Consider the following 18,146-nt stretch of genomic DNA (forward strand, 5'->3'; position numbering starts at 1 on the left):
AGGGCCTCTCCCGCAGATCTCAAGGGGCGGGTGGGCGTATATGGATGTAAGCACTCCTTCCATTAATAATAGGTTCCATTATTCCAGGTAATAGGTTCCATTGTCGTACTGTTCTGACAGTGAATAAATTCTTCCTAGTGTCCAGTCTAAATCTGGTTTCTTTCAGCTCAAGTCCATTATTCTGTGTCCTGCACCCTGGAATGAATGAGAGGAAATCTTGCCCTCCTCTTTGTGATAGCACTCTACATGTACCTGAAAGGCTATCATATCACCCCTCAGTCTTCTCTAGTTCTCTCAATCTTTCTATATAGGGCATTGCCTTCAATCATACTTGTTGCCCTCCTGTATATCCTTTCTAGCTTTTTTACATCTTTTTAAAACTTAGGTGCCCAGAACTAGATCCAGGTGAGATCTGACTATTGCTGAGTATAGGGGAACTAGTACTTCACATGTTTTGGAAGCGATACTTCTGTTAATTCAGCCAAAAATACTATTTGCATTTTTTGCAGCTGCATCACATTGTTTGCTCATATTTAGTTTGTGATCTACAACAACTTCAAGATCCTTCTCATTTGCAGTATTGCTGGGCCAAGTATTCCCCATTTTGTAGAGATGCTTTTGGCTCCTTGTTCCTAAAAACCTGGACTTGGCATTTGTCCCTACTGAATTTCATTCTGTTGTTCTCCGCCCAGCATTCTAACCAATCAAGATCAGTCTGTATCATATCTCTGTCTTCCAGGGTATTTGCTATTTCACCCAGGTTTGTGTCTCTGCAAATTTAATTCTACCATTGCAATACATCATGAACTATCAGGTGGTATTCATATTCGCCAGTCTGAGTTGTAAAATACTGGGAAAATACAATTAAATAAACAATAACATGGACACAGTGTATTGGATACTCACCCGCAAAATTGATTGTACTGTCTGTAAAGGGTACGTGAGGGTAGTGGCAATTGTTTTGGCTATTGCTCCAATGACAAATGCATCCAATGATGAAAGCTGTGAACAGTATAAATGATAGTTACTTAAATGTAAAACAAATTTTTAAGCTTAACAAAGTGGATAAAATAATATTTTCATAGAACATCAGAGTTTATCATTGTCTTGACTGCAGGCCTTGGAATCTCACCTGAATTTGCTTCTTCAAAATCTTCCGCTTAAGCCCTTCATAGAACATGAACTGAATTGCAGGATTGAACACTAACAGCAGTGAGGGAACAGTACCATTCCACAAAGACAGAATTCCTTCATCTCTTACTATCTGGTTAAAGGCATCTGATGAGTAAGGTGAAGAGGTAAAACAAATCTTTAACATCAAGCAACAACCTACTTACAGTAACACATTTGTTCAGCAACTTGTAATCTGTCCAAGTATCATTCCAACTAAATTTCTAAATTTGCCTTCTAGCATAGGTCAGTATTCATAGTGATCTCCTTCCTTTGATCATGCTGAGGCAGTGTCAGCATCTGGGCAGCTTCAGGGTTCCTTGGGCTGGCTGAACACCCAAATAACAGCCCTGGTAGTTGCAAGATTACTCCCAGACTCTGCTGCAGCTACTAGAGCCTTCACGAAGGCCACCTGGGAGCCCTGGGGGACGAACTATTTAATAAGTGGCTCTTCCCTCCAGATGCTATCTCAGCAACACCAGTTTCCAGTGCATTGATGCTCTCCCTAATCCCTGGTCCTGCTCCAAAGTTATCCTTGCCCTCGTGCCATCTTCTTGGCTCTTGACCTTTGGCTTGTTTTGACTACACTTTGCTATCTGACTACACTTTGTTTGCTTCCCCATTTGTTCCTGGTTTGACCTTGGCTTACTCCAGATAATGGCTTGGATTTGGCTGGCGACTGGACTTTGGTCATATAGTTTACTGACTGTATTATCTGGGTCCTGGTGCTTCTGTTCAGCTTTCTTCTGCCCATGCCCCAGACCATACAGGCAGTAGGATTGACCACTTGTGCAAGCAGAAGTTATTTGTTCTAAGATTAACCTTTTTCTTTTAGCAGGCTCTTTCTGCTCAGTTGGGGTTGTCTTTAGAACTGCTAGGCCCTTATTGTATGGCATGTAAGTACAGTAATTTACTACTCCTACAGAGGAAACTCGGAGTATTTTGTATTCTTTTTGCATTCTTATTTATGACCACAATCGTTCTTCAGTGCTTCAGGTATCAGCTAATCAAAAAATATACAAATTGCTTGATATAACTATTATGCTGACAGAGGGTATAAAAGATACATCCAGGTTGATTATTTTAGTGGTATATAACATCAAACAACTTGCAATTCCTAGCTACCACCATCCTCATTCATTCATTCATTCATATCATTTTTATCTCACTCCGGAGTTAAAATGTCCCACAGCAGCTCACAAGAATCAGTCCAAGTCCTTCGGCTTACAAGAGAAAAGAAGGGGAAAGGATGATCTTGATACTTGAATCAGTTCCCCAGATAGATGGGAATGTGCCTGCACTGGAACCAACTGCACTCAGGTTTGCACTGCATCTACTGTCCTTCTGGCTGATATGTTCTTTGATGCCCTATTATTCCTCCTTTCTTTCTTCTCTTTTGTCTCTGCTTCTGAGCTTAAGCTTGATTTATTTCTTTTCCCATCCCCTCAGGGAAAGTTAGTTCCTCAGATGCCTTTCAGATGGCAGTTGGAGAAGGGAAAGGCCATTTTTAGGAAGTAGGTGTTGGCAGCTCAGTCATCTTTCCGCTTACATGACACGAAAGTTAAAGTACAAGCCTTAAGTTGTTCAGTGAAAGCCAATCAAACAGACAGCATGAAAAGATAAGATTCCCTCTTCTTCTTTCAGGCCTACCTCCCACAAAGCCTTCTCTGCATATAGGGAACAGGATGAAAGTAGAGGAGGAGGAATCAATTCATACAAGTTCAAATGTATTTCTATGCACAGTAGCAAATAAAGACACTTACTATTGACAGTGCTATAAATGAGAGTTGTCATTTAAACCATGGACCCAATGTCAATAGCAGAAAAATAGCAGAAACAAATGCCTACCTACAATGCCTTTGTAGCTGGTTGGTACAATATCTTCATTTTTAAATTTTGCCCCCTGGAGTTTCAGACGGGTGTTAACTACCCAGAGTGGAGTTGTCAACAATACATTCACTATTCCTGAGGAAACAAACTACAAGGTAAATTAAAAGACACCTAAGAAAATGTAGAACAAAAACAACCATTACCAGAAATGATCCTCATTTTAACTTCATTGTACAAAAAAGTTAAGACAATATAAGAGCATATTCCAAAGGAACAGCAAACACATAATGCTCCAGACTGGGGATTTTTTAGGACAGAAGCACAGCAAAGTTAAGGAACTTGCCAGCCTGCCTTGTTCTAGTTCTTCACCTTACTGAGAGTTGGCAGTTATGTGAGATGACATATATAATCTGCTGAGCCAACCTGGAAAATCAGGTTTGCTTGACATAGCAAGAACACACCTTAGTACTCACAAATACTTACTATGACTTGATACAAAGTAATGTGACACAGAAAAAAGAGCTAACAGAATGTAACACAGAAAGTGCCTTATTTGCATTTACAAGTGTTAGTGAATATGTACATGCTTTGACACTTCTCCACAAAAGCATTTGATTCATGATTAATATAGTGTGCATATTATTGTGCTTTATTTTACTATGCTTGATCTCAAAAGGCAGATATTTCTAACATGGCTTACTCTTTATTTTCAAACTGGTTGCTTCCCCCAATAACAAAACCAAAAAAGAACATCAAGCTCATTTTTGAGCAGTTTTGCAGTTTGCAAAATACATCCTTTGAAAAATGATTTATGGTGACAACTGATTGGTTGAACTCATTAATATTCATGTGGCATGTTTCAATTTTATTTTTCAGGAAGGATAGGCTTGTTGAAGTATCTGAACCACTGCTGACTTGGCTGGTGTTCATTATCTTATTTCATTGGCAAAGTAAGGCTCACCCCATCTCAGAGGAATGAGCTATGATCTCTCCCCTCTTATGCTTTATTTGCCATTGCCCTTAACTGATAATCCACTAGTTCTTGGTTTTAGAATGTTTGGTATGCACAGTAGCAAATAAAGACACTTGCAGAATCCAGCAGAGGAAGGCTACATATGAAGAAAGATTATGAAGCAAGCCTTCATGTATGTCTTCCAAGTTCAAACCACACAGAAATTATAAATACAATCTATGCTAACTTTATGAGTTGATTACAGCACTCAGTTGATTAAACTTGTAACACAAGTGGTAGAAATTCATTACCTGCAACCATGCCAAGAATCAAGTCTTTTCCTGTAGCTGAATGTTGATCTTTGACCCACATAGCTTTCAAACTGTTAAATGTATAGAAATAGACAAAGTTGGAACAGCAAAGGCTAGAGATGACAGGGAACCATCCTCGATAAGGTGCAAGGCTAAGGAACAAACAAAAGCGAAATGTAAATATTACACAGTTAGGCAAAGCAACAACACCCACAGACTTATCCAAGCCTAAAAATTCACATTATCAGGACACAAATTTGTGTCTGACACAAATGAAGTCTTTATTTTTTGCTGAAGAATTCAATATATTTTATTAGTAAGAATGCAATCCTATGAACACTTGGCATTGAATCTAATAGAACTCAGTGCCGCTTAGGACTGAGTAAATGTGCACAGGATCAAATCTGTTTTACCGTTGAATAAACAGAAAATTTTATCCAAAGCTGAAGAGGAAGAAACAACAGCACCACTGTTTAAATACTTCCTGTGAGAAAAAATTCCAATTTATATTATGGAATAAATTAAATAAAGTACTACAACAATGCCTTATCATAAACAGCAACTTTACTCTGTTCATTCTAAAGGCCTTAAAAGTGTCAGATGCCTCAGAACATTTCATGATTATCTGGTATTGCAACACTAGGAAGGAAAAGTGTTGCAGCAATTCTCTTACTAGAGCATGCTGGATCCTTTATTGTTATTTTGAATTACAGAATAATGATGGCATCACCAACAAGTCTGTAATATGCTTTTGACACAATTCCATCTTTCAAAGACAAATGTTTTTATTAGATCACACAAGGACAGGATTCTATGGGGTGGCCTCCATCCTTACTCAAATTATCCGTGATACAGAGTTAGTTCTGCTGGGTAAAATGTTCTGAACTTACAGGCCTTCTTCTTTTATTATCTCCAACAGAACTGTGTGTGTTCTTTTCGATTTGCATTTTTCATCAACTGGAACAAAAGAAAAATAACCTCTATTACTCTTCCAAGTCTTGAAACTTCAGATGTGGTGGGGAAGAAGGTGGGACAGCAAATACAAGTACTTGCAATTCTCATCCCCAGCCTTCTCTGTCTCATCTTCAACTGAACTTTTGCTGTCTTACTCATGGGAATATGTGTTAAGTGGCCACAAGTTTGGAATTGGAATGAAATACAGAAGTAATATTTTGGCCAATATGGATAAAAAATATGTATCATATTTAAAGTTGCTTTAAATTCACATCACAGGGTCAACTAAAGTATGTCTTCTGCAAGAAGTGACCACGTTCTTTCCAGCTACTCAATTTCAAAAGTTTCCTTTCTCTGCCTAGTCTTCAATATCAAATCACTGAACTGAAAAAAAAAATGGCGGCATTCAAAGTCTTCATGCTTCTCAATAGTTCAGGAGTTACACCAGAGTCTCCAGACATACCAGTTTTCTCTTCCAAACTGGGGTACATGTACAGAAGCAAAGCTATGTACATATTTTTAAAACATTAGCACATCTCCTTTCATGCCTATGGGAATAAAGCATAACATATTTCCAAGAATATCATATCATAAACCACTATGTTTTTGTACTCATGTAATTTAACGACTCAAGTGTTAAATATTCCTTCCTAGGGGCAATATTCAACAATGTCATGCCACTAATGCAAATAACACTGTGGTCACAAAAACTAGGAAAATCTAACTAAAGTTATATTTGTATAAGCATGGTTACACAACTGGTTGTGCAACTGACTGCACAAATGTAATGCTCAACCAATTGCACAATGTAAAGGTTTTGTGGAGCTTCATTAGTGCTACTGCAATTGAGGAAGTACCCCACCAGATGTCTTCAGTATCACACATGGCGACCAAAGCAAAACTAAAATATAGGTATCAAAGTCAGATATTTGAAATGCTTCCAAGGTGTCAAGGGTTTTTCAGATTCTGAAAATATTATGTGCAAAAAACAACCAAATTTCAGAAGACTGTCACACCAAATATAGTGTGATTGTGTGATGCATCCAGCAATATTCATCCTAATTGGGTGACTGATCATTGCTACATTATTATATCCAATGTTACTCAGTCCTATTCATTTCAATATGTAGGGATATAAAACCCATTGTTTCCTTTGGAAATCTTTATCTTTGTTAAAAAGCAATTTAACTTGATGGAAAATATTTGATTATCACAAAATGCTGATATGAAAACTGTTTTAGAGTTGACTTGGACTGTGGAAATCTTGGTTCAAGCCATGAAGCTAACCGAGGGCCATGGCCAAGCTATTATCTTACAATCTAAACTACTTCACAGGATCATGATTAGGATAAAAATGTGACAGCTCTGTATATGCTACGCTGAACTTCTTAAAAGAATGATTGGTAGGATACAAATGCAATAAATAATAAAAAGCCAAACTGAAGGCACTATCAGTATAAAATATATATAACAGTATATTTTTGCTTACCTTGAAGTCTTAATCTAGCTGTATCCAAAGGGAAAAAAACAGTCATTGCAGTCACGCTTCCCTAAAAGGTTTAACACAGAAAATTAGCTTTATTTTATCACACTGATTTTTGCAAATCTGTAATTCACAAGAAGTGCTATTAAGAAATATTACAGCACAAAACCTCCATATTCTTCTGTATCTGAACAAACTAAAAACAAAACAAAAAACTGAAGGATTTTGCTAAAACTGAACAAAGTAGGTTGTGTCAATGAGGAAGGGAACTGCACAGGTACAAACTTTGCCTCCAAGAGATCCTAATCCTGTGTTTCCATCAACATAAACTCTTCTGTTGGTGAGATGTACAGAAGGGTTTCCAAAGAGGTCTTATTCTACAGATGGGTTTATATGAATGGAAGAAATCTTTCAAATATTTTGCAGTAGCTGAATTTTTGCAAATGTTCTTCAATGCAGAGTGTGTTTCAGTAATCTAAGTGGGAGGCTATTAAGGCATGGATCACTGTGACCAGAACTGTTTTTTCCAGGAAGGGAATACAACTGGTTTAATACCTGAAGGCACACCCAGCCACAGCAACTACCTGACCATTAAGGAGCAGTACCATATTCAAAATCAGTTCAAGATGTGAACCTAGTCCCTTCAGAGGAAATACCACCCTATCTGTAACAGTGTCTACTCAATTCCATATTACCTTGTCTGCTATCAACAATACCTCTGTCTTGGGTGGACTAAGACTTTTTTTTTTGATAAAAGCCATAATGCTTTAATATATAGTTACATTTACAGCCCTCCATACTGGAATGGCTTCTGAGAGGTTAGGATACGTTAATCACAAAACTCCTTTTTTACTGCATTGATTAAATATTACACTGTCCACAAAAAGCCAATCTGAATGAGAAACACTGTATTGCTTCCACAAAACTATTATATTGCATTTATAATAAACCTTTTTAGTCTTGCCAGGAACCCAAGGCAGTTTACATAGTTCACCTCAACCTCATTTAACCCTCACTACAACAACCTGTGAGGAAGGCTAGGCTGAGAGTTGTTACTAGTCCAAGGTCGCCCAGTGAGCTTCATGGCTGAATGAAGATTAGAACCTGGATCTCACAGGTCCCCAGTGCAACACTCTAACCACCATAACACACTGGATTTAGATTTTTAGACTTAGACTTCGATAAGGCTCAAGGACAATGGGATTTACATAACCGACATGAATACTTACAGTTCTGATTTGATACCTAGATAAACTGAAGAGTGAGTTTCCAGTCAATCTTAAATCTTGTGTTAGAACATTGATATAATATGAAAAATCTACTCCTGGAGCTTATGGTCTTTTATAATAATGTTTACTATACTGGCATTAAATTGCAACAATATATTTTTGGGATGGGCATGGTAGATATCAAGGATAAAAGATAATACATAACCACCAAAATCATGTCCTGTCCTGCCCCATCCTCTCTCTTCGACTATAAATAGTTTTATAAGGTACCACTTTACTTTTGTACAGAACCCAGCATTTAAGTACAAATGATGTCCTTGATACTAAAAGCCATCTTAATGAGGACAACAGAAGTGTACTGATAGGGTAGAACCTTTTCTTACAGGGTAGAAAAAGCATGGATGTGATCCTTGCCTTAACAGGATGCTTATAATTCTCCTAGCTGGGAAGGTTACAGGTAGCGACACTGGTCTGTGATGTTTTTAAAAAGAGATCTGCAGACCAGAGGGCACTGGGCAGGTAAAATAACTTTAGAGCTCTCCCATAATTCCAACCCATGTGCAAGTAAAAAAAAAGTTTGATAGGTGTAGAAGATATTTTCACATGAACTCTCACTCCGTAACAGTGCACCATTCCTAAAAAATTACTTTCCTAGGCTGAGCAACTGCTTTCACACATACATACATGTAAGGGGGCTGCCACTGTACTGGTTTTAGAAAAGTTAGAAGCACTACATTTATAAATACCAGTAATCTCAATGCTGCACAAATTGGGAGATGATTTAATCACAGTTTTACCAAGTTCCTTTGTAGGAATTAGCAGTGTCTAGGATTCTGATTAAATGTTCACTAACTGGTTGTATTCATTCTTACACAGTGCAATATTCAAAACCAAAAATCAGAACTAACACATTTTGCAGTAATTAGAGAGAGAGAGAGAGAGAGAGAGAGAGAGAGAGAGAGAGAGAGAGAGATAATGAGAATGAGAATATATGTGTATGGACTTCTATGGCATTAGTTTAGTTAACTAAGAATGGTGTTATTTAGCATTTTAAAAATAGATATTTAAAGAACACAGGGTTTTGTTGTTGTTCAAAAAATGCCTTAACTTATAAGCCAGTATTATGATTGCAGAATTCTGTGTGTTAGTTCCCATCTTTAGGTTAAGTTGAAAAGGTTCTACAAGAAAACCTAACTCAAAATGTAACTTAAATGCTAATATATTCTAGAAGCTAACTTTTTAAAAGTACAGTAGTAACAAATAAAAGACTGATTATAGGGAATTTTTCTATATAGGCTATAAAATGGAGGAAAGCTCATTGCAGAGGCAAATTCATGTGGAATAAGGGATTGCTCAAGAAGCATAAAGCTGAACAGACAACTTGCAAAAATGTGAGAACTATCACAGGTTATTAGTTGATACTAAGAAGATATACACAGTACCAGAACATCTGTTTACAACAGGAATATCTTTCATTGTAAACTATATTGAATCTTAGAGAGTCTCCAATGGCAGAAGGAAGTAGAAAGACTGTTGTCAAAGAAGCATCTGAGGGAGGAAAGCTCTCCTTAAGAGGAATAACCTGCTGTTACTCAAGTTACCTGTCTTACCTGTCTTCCTTCATTCACCCTGCCTTTGGGCCCTTACCTTGCAAATAGTGCAAAGGTTCTCAAACTGTGGTTCCAAAAAATCCATTTAGGTGAGCTACAGAAAGGTTGCAAACAGTTGTATTTGGTCCTACATTTGATTTGGTAAAGGGCAGATTATTGAACACTAAAAAAGTTCCAGTCCAGTGCCTATGTTTGTCATTATACAGTACTGGAATAATCTAATTTCCCCCAGACTTTACAAGTTAAAGGAGCTCTTTGCTCTAAGGCTCATGATTTTCATGATGATGTTTTAATGATGCTGCCGCCATTGGAAAAAAAAGTGGTACACCAAGCAAATTTCAGCCATGTAAGAAAGCAGTATAACACAGAGTTTGAGACCTGCTGTTCTGTGGGATCCCTGTGATTTTTCCATGGACTAGGTTTGCTGGATACAGCAAAAAGCACTCTATCCCCAAAGTTGTTGGTGCTTACAATGATTTGTTTTTCAAAAATACAATCTGTATTGTATCAAAGCAAAGGGAATAGGTAAATGAAAAGGCAGGGGAAAAGGTAAGAAAAACCAATACATTGCTAAATTGTGGGGATGTGCAATAAGATGAGCTAAAACAGTATAAGCAACTTATTACTTTCTAAAAATATTTATGCTATAGGTGACAATAGAGTACAAAGCTCCATTCTCTAACCTTTTTATGATAACTGCTCCAAGCTACACTTGGAGCTTGCATTGAGTTTTCCTAGGAAAAAAAGTTTAATCATACTCAAGGTTCAACAGCAAGCTTGGACTTTGATTTTCAACAAAAAGGCCCCTTGATCCTGAATAGATACTCAAGTAAATATAGATAACCAAGTGATGTTCCACGATGCACATTTGGTGAAGCCAGTTGCATGTAGCAATGTGTCTACATGTTACTTTAAAGAAGTTGCAAGTAGTTAGAGCCAGTCCCTCAGTTACGAACATCTGAATTAAGAACAATCCCTACTTACGAACAAGCAAACCCAGAAGTCCTGCCTCGTCCTTGAGCCGCAAGTGGGCACCCATGGGTGGCAGGCAGTGAGTGGGCGCCTGCAGGAAGGAGGGGAAAGGAAGGAGGAGGGGAAAAGTGGTGAGCAGTGAAGTCGGAACTAGTACTGTGACAGAACTACAGTAGTTTTTCATGCTCATGAAGATCTAGTGTATTCAAGCCAGTGTGTCTGGATCCCATGAAATTTGTGTTGCCTTCTGTAACTTTGTACTCTGTTTGGTTTGTAACCATGCCTCCAAAATGTAAATCTGATGCAAGTGCAGGTGGTACCTCAAAGAAAAGAAAAATAATCATGATCGAAACTAAAGTGGAAATAATAAAGCAATCAGAAAATGGTGAAACACCATTAGTCATTGGGAAAGCATTAGGCTTTAGTCATTGAGCAATCAGATTTTCTCTCTCTATCATTATTAAAATCCTGTATTGTCTTTAAGAAGTATTACTGTATATGGAAGCATTTCTTAAGTGTTTTATATGCTTTTTATATGTGATCTGACTTACATACAAATTAGATTTAAAGATGATTTCAGGAATGGAACTCATTTTTAACCCAGGGACCAGGTGTATATAAAATGCAGATAAGAATGCATTTTTTATTCAACACCTCTCATAAGGTGTCACTAGTACACTCTTATAACTTGTTGGGATATTGAGTGTCTTTAACTTTCTTAAATCTCCCTCTCTTTCTCTTAGTAGGTAACACTGCCACCAGAGATTTAATCTCAATCTAGGTAATAAATCTCCCACAGTACTGTGCCCAAGATGTAAGGCTCCTTTATTGGACTATGTGGTCCTGAGGATGAGATGCATATAATCAAACAGGCTATGACTCTAAGTTAACAATAAACAAAATGAAACTGTATTTGTATAGTAAGTGTATTGGCTTCAAGATGTTCAGTAAATTATTTCCCTAGAAAATAAACCAATATATAATAGTAACTTCTAAGGTATTTTACTCTTTCCCCACACAATCCTCACAACATAGATCCTCATTTCTCTCCGGTTTCTGTTGGCTTCTCTCTCACATTCTCATAATATTTGACAATGTAAGGTTCTGTCTTTCCCTAGTTGCAGATATTTCCTTTAAGTATTCTACTTCCTCAGAACCTTAAATGCTCTGTAGGATTCTAATGAGAAGACGGCCCATTACGGCTCTGTAGACTCTGACAAACCACAACTCTGTTAACTTCTAACAGATTACACTGTAACTGCTGACAGACCACCACTCTTCAACTGAAAGGTCTCTCTCGACCACCCCAGCGCACCTCCAAGCTCCACCCACATACTTTCGGTCACCAACCAATCACTTCTCTCACTCACCCCACTTAGTCTTCTGAAACTTACCTACATTCAAAGGAACGCAGTCTCATAACACTTTAAATCATTACAGAGGGGCTAAACTACAATTTTACAGATAACCACTTTCCTTACATGTCTTAGTCGTAGGAAAATAGCATCCGTGAACAACCTGCTTCAGAGAAGAGTTAGAACAGTATCATATACCCATACCCCGTCCCAAACAAGGGAGGCAATACAAAAATGATAGCATTCTCCTCACTGCTTGGCAGGTCTTCACTGATCAAGCCTAAGTGACAACAACCGCAATGGTGACCAGTTATTAGAAATCGTAAGTGGTCGTCCGTATCCAAGCCAGTGCGTTTGGTCCGTATTCACCCGTCGTCTTGGCAGTTTGGGCATGGAGGCATCAGCCGAAGCAAAAGTTGAGAGGCTCTACCTCAAGTGCTTGAACGCATGACAAAGATGATTCGCGAGAAGCCCCCCCGCGCCCCCGTGCCCATACGGCAGGACTAAGCACTGGAGCCCGCCCATATCATCCCTGGAAGAGGCCTCCCACTTTCCTCCCAAGATGCAAGTCAACTCACCAGAGCTCCAGCCATGGCATGTACCAAACTCTCGTAGGAGAGAACTCCGGCCATGGCTACAGTTCCGGCACGTCCGTACCAGCGAACTTCTGTAACTGCATGCAAGGGAGACGAAGGAAAAAGAGCCGTGAGTCACCAGTATTGCCCCCGCCCATGCCTCTGCAGCGGGCACGTGACTTCGGTGTCCACGTTTCCTTCTTCTCGACCAATCACACGGCAACTAGGCCCTGTCACTGACTTGGTGAAATGACTGGCCGCCAGAAGAGCTGCGGGCGCGCTGCTCCACACCGCCTCTAGCCCGCGAGTTTTCAAAGCAAGTTGGGAGGGAGAACTTTCTCTTGATTGGCCCCTCCCCACCCCGCGCCTTTTTCTAGCGCGTGGCTAGATTCATCAACTGTTCTGGCGGAAAAAAAGGGATGTCTGAGGGGCAACATACTTCGCGTGAAACAAAGTCCTGTTTACTGAGCAGCAGATAGTGGTTTTTTAACAGCAAAAGCATTTCGGTTCTGCTAAGAGGCGAAGAAAGCACATGCCCTCCTGTGCCTTTTATTGGTTTGCTTTTAAATACTCGATAGTCTTAAGTCTTCCCTTTTGCGTTTTGGCCCTTTGGTTTCAAAACACTACCGTATCGACGATCAACTCTGTACTCTCATCATTCTAGAACAGCCTTTTTTTTCATGCTGCTCTGGCCAAAAGGCAAGTGATGAACAGCACAGAAGTTTACTTTGATATAAGCTGTAGCAAATCGATTCCACATTATTCAAAGTGCAGCGCTCCTTTATCCCATTTAGAGCATGCAATAATAGGTCATATGTATAACCTGCACGGTCCAAGAGTCATGTAAATTCAGGCTGTGTACTCATGATAACTTCAGAGATTTGAAGCAGATACTGTAGCCTATTGCCTAATACACAAGCATTTATTTTTCTAGTGTCTGGGTCTCAAACCAGTTTTGCAGGTTAACAGTACTACAGGGTAGTATCTGTTGAAAGCCAAACACTTGACGTTGAGCAGTTACAACTGCTGCAGCACATGGTTGGACTAGGCACGTAAGAAGCCATGAAAAGGATCTGCAATATCACTCATGACAAAGCATCTTGACCCTACTTGGAAAAAATGTTAGAATAAAGCATCTTACATTTTTTCAAAGGTTGGTAAAGTAAAAATATGTGCATATTCATTTAAATCATGTATTAGCATAGTAAGGATTCTCATTCCTGCACACAATGCTCCACACGCAGAGGTGTTGCAAATTGAAGGTGACATTTTTCCTCTGCAGCACATTAAATTCCTTTCTTTTTGTTTCTTTGTGAACTAAAGGTGATCGCCACTCAGCTGAGCTGTACTAGATTAGGGGAAGCTGCTGCAATTATAAATTAGGCACTGGATACTGGGTCTGAGAGACTTTTCCCCTGCAACCAAACTCTCCAAATTATACTTGCATGTTTATCAAGCTATCAATTGAAAGTACTTAAAACTATGAATATCTTGCTAAATACTTTAAGCAGAGTTTATACAAAAATAAAACAAGAAGATTCTTCAAAACCAGTCTTTATTATTTTTAAAGGCAACTAGAATTAATTTCAGAACTATTTCTTAAGCAAAAAATGGATTTCTCTCTCTTTTCATTTGACAAGATGACTGTATGAGGACAAAACTTTATGGAATTAATTTTTACAATCTGAGTTCCTAAACCAGTCCAGATTTAATTAGGAAAAATCACTTATCGATTCTGACAAAATTACAAGAGTACAGAACAGGAAACATTCAAAAGCCCTATAAGAGTCCAAGACCTAATTATATTAAGCTTTTCAACATTAAGAGCAGAAAAAAAAACAGAATTGTATTAGTTTCAGCAAGCATTTCAACAAGGTGTTCAATGAATACACATGCTGTAATTAATTAGGATGGGCCATTCCAGACCAGACCTTCTGTCTTCGCCCCTTCAGAACACAAGCTGCACAAGTATCAGTGTGACAGTATCACATTAACAAGCCCCCATAAAACAAGTATTAGAGACTGATAACTGGAGTACAAGGATATAGGACTCAAATGAATTAATGGAACTAACACCATCAAATCTTTAAAATCTGGACAAGATATGCAAGTTTATTCAGACTTAAGAACTTAGAATCCAGAGGGTCATCACTTCACTACTAACTTACATTGTGCTGTCTACTTGCATTCTGAATTGATTAAATAATGAATGTGAGAGGGTAGCATGAATTAATTTGTTTCTCTTGTATAATATTAGGGAGTTAAGCCAGGCAATAATATTTAATAGTCAAATCAGTACAAATAATGAAGAGTTTCCCCGCCACTGGAGTCAATCAGCTTACTAATAGTGAAACATATGCCCCTTATGCACCATGACAAGAACATGTTAATTTGTTCAACATTGATTGTGTAAGTAGCCCAGCATCAATAGCATTTGTACTAACACATTTAAAGCCAAAACATGCGACAGTAAGGGTGTCTCCAATTGTTCCAGATTGTGTCACCTTTGTGAATGTACAAAATGAATATGGATATACTATTTCTTTCAGTTAAAATAAAAATGCTAGGCCTCATCTCCTCATACTAGAACTTAAACATTGTTAGAAGTTCTTACAAAGGATCCAATGAAGTTATAAAAGAATCACTCCAACACAACACCCCTAAAGAAGAAAAAACCTTAACCACTCACTCTATTCTTTCTGGAACAATTCACTGGGAGATAACAATGCAATTTGTGCTACTGTTAAGACAAATTCGTGGGCAAAGGTGGTGAGAAAGAAATAACTGTTTTTGAAATAAAACCTGGATATGATCATGAATAAACATTCTTTTCTGAAGCATCAAGGGAGGAGAAAGGAATTCTACCCAAAGCACTCTTGTTCTCATTTGAGAATCAGAGGTACAATGGTTTGTGTTATTGCAACATACAATAAGTGAATAATATTCCCCCATGCCTTGCCACGAAAGGGGATTTTATGGTTGGCTTCCAAATTTGGCTGATAGTTTGCCAATGAGATTCATAACTTTGGGGTTATTCTGGTACTTCGACATGTTTGCTGGGTTCTGGGCAACATCTTGAAAAGCTGCCATAACTTCTGGATCCTGTAAAACAAGAAGGAAAATGGGTTTGGCTTGTACTATCTTATGAAATTGAGATTTTATTCAATGGTTTAAGATAAGGCCAACACTGAATCAAACAAGATCATCCCTACTAATTTCAATGGGATTAAACACCTTAGGCTGTGGTCTAAATCAGAATATAAAACTTGACATGAAAAGCAAAACTCAATACTAATGATCTAGTATCTGAATCGGTATGAATTTATTTAAACAAAGCACAGAAGGCACTGTTTCAGACCTACTTTACATTTCACTCACATAACTAACAATTCTGAAGTTATTCTCTGGAATGACAATCCAAGTGAGTAATTAAAAGTGTTGTCAAAAACAAAGACGACGCTGTGGCACCCAGAGGACAGCATAATTCAGAGCCTTAGGTGGGTATTGCACAGAAGTAAAGTGACTTCACCCATGCCCAGTCTGCTCTGCCAGCAAGTTCCTTTGAATCCAACTACTGGATTGATTACCCTTCTTTGAGGAAGGACAAGAAATTCAATATAGAGTCTTATAATGTAAAACTGCCTCCAACTAAATCAAAAGCAATATTTTGCCTAGCCAACACTAAAGACAACACTTTACTTAGGCTAAACAGAATTGGTTTCATTTGATACTGGATATTCTTGCTCTAAAAGGCAACATTTGGTCTTTCAAACAAAAACAGAGGATTTACCTTCCCTCTATATTAATATGTTTCTGCTGAGAGCCATCCAAACTTTACTTATCATGCCATATTAAGAAATCACACTGATTTGAGTGCTAATTGTCCACAATCTAACTACTCCACTATTAATCTAAGAAGGGATTATTCAATTAAATGAGGAATTTTTAAACATTAGTGGGAAACAAGGAAAGGTATGCAGATTACAAAAATTATGAAGGGAATTTTGTTGAGTGAATTATATTAACAAGCAAATTAGATTTGATAGGCTTGCTAGATGGTACTATTTACAGATAGGCTTTTAGCCTTTTAGCTTTTATTGTTTTTAGATTGGTAGATATACTTTTTAGATCTTTATATTGGTGTTAGTTTTTACTTTTGCTTTACTGTGCAGTTTTACAGTTTTAATTTTTACATTGTATCTTACTGCACTGCTGCTGCTGTTAATCACCAAGTCATGTCTGACCCATCACAACCCCATAGACAACATTCCTCCAGGCCTTCCTGTCCTCCACCATCCCCCAGAGCCCACTTAAGCTCACACCAACTGCTTCAGTGACTCCATATAGCCACCTCATTCTCTGCCGTCCCCTTCTTTTGCCATCTGTAGTTCCCAGCATTAGGCTCTTCTCCAGAGAGTCCTTCCTTCTCATTAGGTGGCCAAAGTATTTGAGTTTCATCTTCAGTATCTGGCCTTCTAAAGAGCAGTCAGGGTTGATCTCCTCTAGGACTGACTGGTTTGATAGGCTTGCAGTCCAAGGGACTCGCAGGAGTCTCCTCCAGCACCACAATTCAAAGGCCTCAATTCTTTGGTGCTCAGCCTTCCTTATGGTCCAACTTTCACAGCCATACATTGCAACTGGGAAAACCATAGCCTTGACTATACACGCTTTTGTTGGCAGGGCGATGTCTCTGCTTTTTAGTATGCTGTCTAGATTTGCCATAGCTTTCTTCCTCAGAAGCAAGCATCTTTTATTTTCTTGGCTGCAGTCCCCATTTGCAGTGATCCTGGAGCCCAGGAAAATAAAATCTGTCACTACCTCCATTTCTTCCCCATCTATTTCCCAGGAAGTGAGAGGACCGGATGCCATGATCTTAGTTTTCTTAATGTTGAGTTTCAAGCCAACTTTTGTGCTCTCCTCCTTCACCCACATCAAGAGGCACTTTAGTTCCTCTTCACTTTCTGCCATTAGAGTTGGTATCATCTGCATATCTGAGGTTATTTCTCCCAGCAATCTTAATTCCAACTGGTGATTCATCTAGCCCCGCCCTTCTCATGATGTGCTCTGCATATAAGTTAAATAGGCAGGGTGACAGTATACAGCCTTGCCGAACTCCTTTCTCAATTTTGAACCAATCAGTGGTTCCATGTCCAGTTCTCACTGTTGCTTCTTGACCCACATATAGGTTTCTCAAAAACAAGTAAGATGGTCTGGTACTCCCATCTCTTGAAGAACTTGCCACAATTTGTTGTGATCCACACAATCAAAGGCTTTAGCATAGTCAATGAAGCAGAAGTAGATGTTTTTCTGGAACTCCCTACTTTCTCCATGATCCAGCGTATGTTGGCAATTTGATCTCTAGTTCCTCTCCCTCTTCGAAATCCTGCCTGTACTTCTGATAGTTCTCGGTCCACATACTGCTGGAGCCTAGCTTGTTAGGATTTTGAGCATCACTTTGCTAGCATGTGAAATGAGTGCAATGGTGCAATAGTTTGAACGTTCTTTGGCATTGCCCTTCTTTGTGATTGGAATGTAAACTGACCTTTTCCAATCCTGTGGCCAGTGTTGAGTTTTCCAAGTTTGCTGGCATATTGAGTGTAGCACTTCTACTGCATTGTCTTTTAAGATTTTGAATAGCTCAGCTGGAATACTGTCGCCTCCACTAGCTTTGTTGTTGCTCAGACTTCCTAAGGCCCATTTGACGT

The 18,146-nt window shown here is 38.6% G+C and overlaps 2 protein-coding genes across 3 annotated transcripts in view; both read right to left on the minus strand.

Moving 5' to 3' along the window:
- The window catches only part of SLC25A17 (solute carrier family 25 member 17), a 17,350-nt gene extending 4,793 nt beyond the window's left edge, over positions 1 to 12,557 (minus strand). Inside the window, exons 1-8 of one of the 2 annotated variants that reach the window (XM_044455471.1) lie at positions 12,445 to 12,547; positions 10,524 to 10,602; positions 6,707 to 6,767; positions 5,154 to 5,220; positions 4,264 to 4,415; positions 3,019 to 3,135; positions 1,133 to 1,278; positions 907 to 1,002 (exon numbers count right to left, since the gene is read on the minus strand). In XM_044455471.1, coding sequence (XP_044311406.1) covers positions 907 to 1,002; positions 1,133 to 1,278; positions 3,019 to 3,135; positions 4,264 to 4,415; positions 5,154 to 5,220; positions 6,707 to 6,767; positions 10,524 to 10,602; positions 12,445 to 12,464 — 738 coding nt within the window. In that variant the 5' untranslated portion in view covers positions 12,465 to 12,547. Of the gene's footprint in view, positions 1 to 906; positions 1,003 to 1,132; positions 1,279 to 3,018; positions 3,136 to 4,263; positions 4,416 to 5,153; positions 5,221 to 6,706; positions 6,768 to 10,523; positions 10,603 to 12,444 lie in introns of both variants that reach the window. The other variant, XM_044455472.1, reaches the window with a different exon arrangement.
- A 1,422-nt stretch (positions 12,558 to 13,979) lies between these two features.
- Positions 13,980 to 18,146, minus strand: part of ST13 (ST13 Hsp70 interacting protein) — a 27,027-nt gene continuing 22,860 nt past the window's right edge. Inside the window, exon 12 of the mRNA XM_044454948.1 lies at positions 13,980 to 15,543. Within this exon, the coding sequence (XP_044310883.1) occupies positions 15,415 to 15,543 (129 nt within the window). The 3' untranslated portion in view covers positions 13,980 to 15,414. The remainder of the gene's footprint in view (positions 15,544 to 18,146) is intronic.

Source organism: Varanus komodoensis, unplaced genomic scaffold (genome assembly GCF_004798865.1).
Source record: "Varanus komodoensis strain SLA01 unplaced genomic scaffold, ASM479886v1 scaffold8, whole genome shotgun sequence".
NCBI lineage: Eukaryota > Metazoa > Chordata > Lepidosauria > Squamata > Varanidae > Varanus > Varanus komodoensis.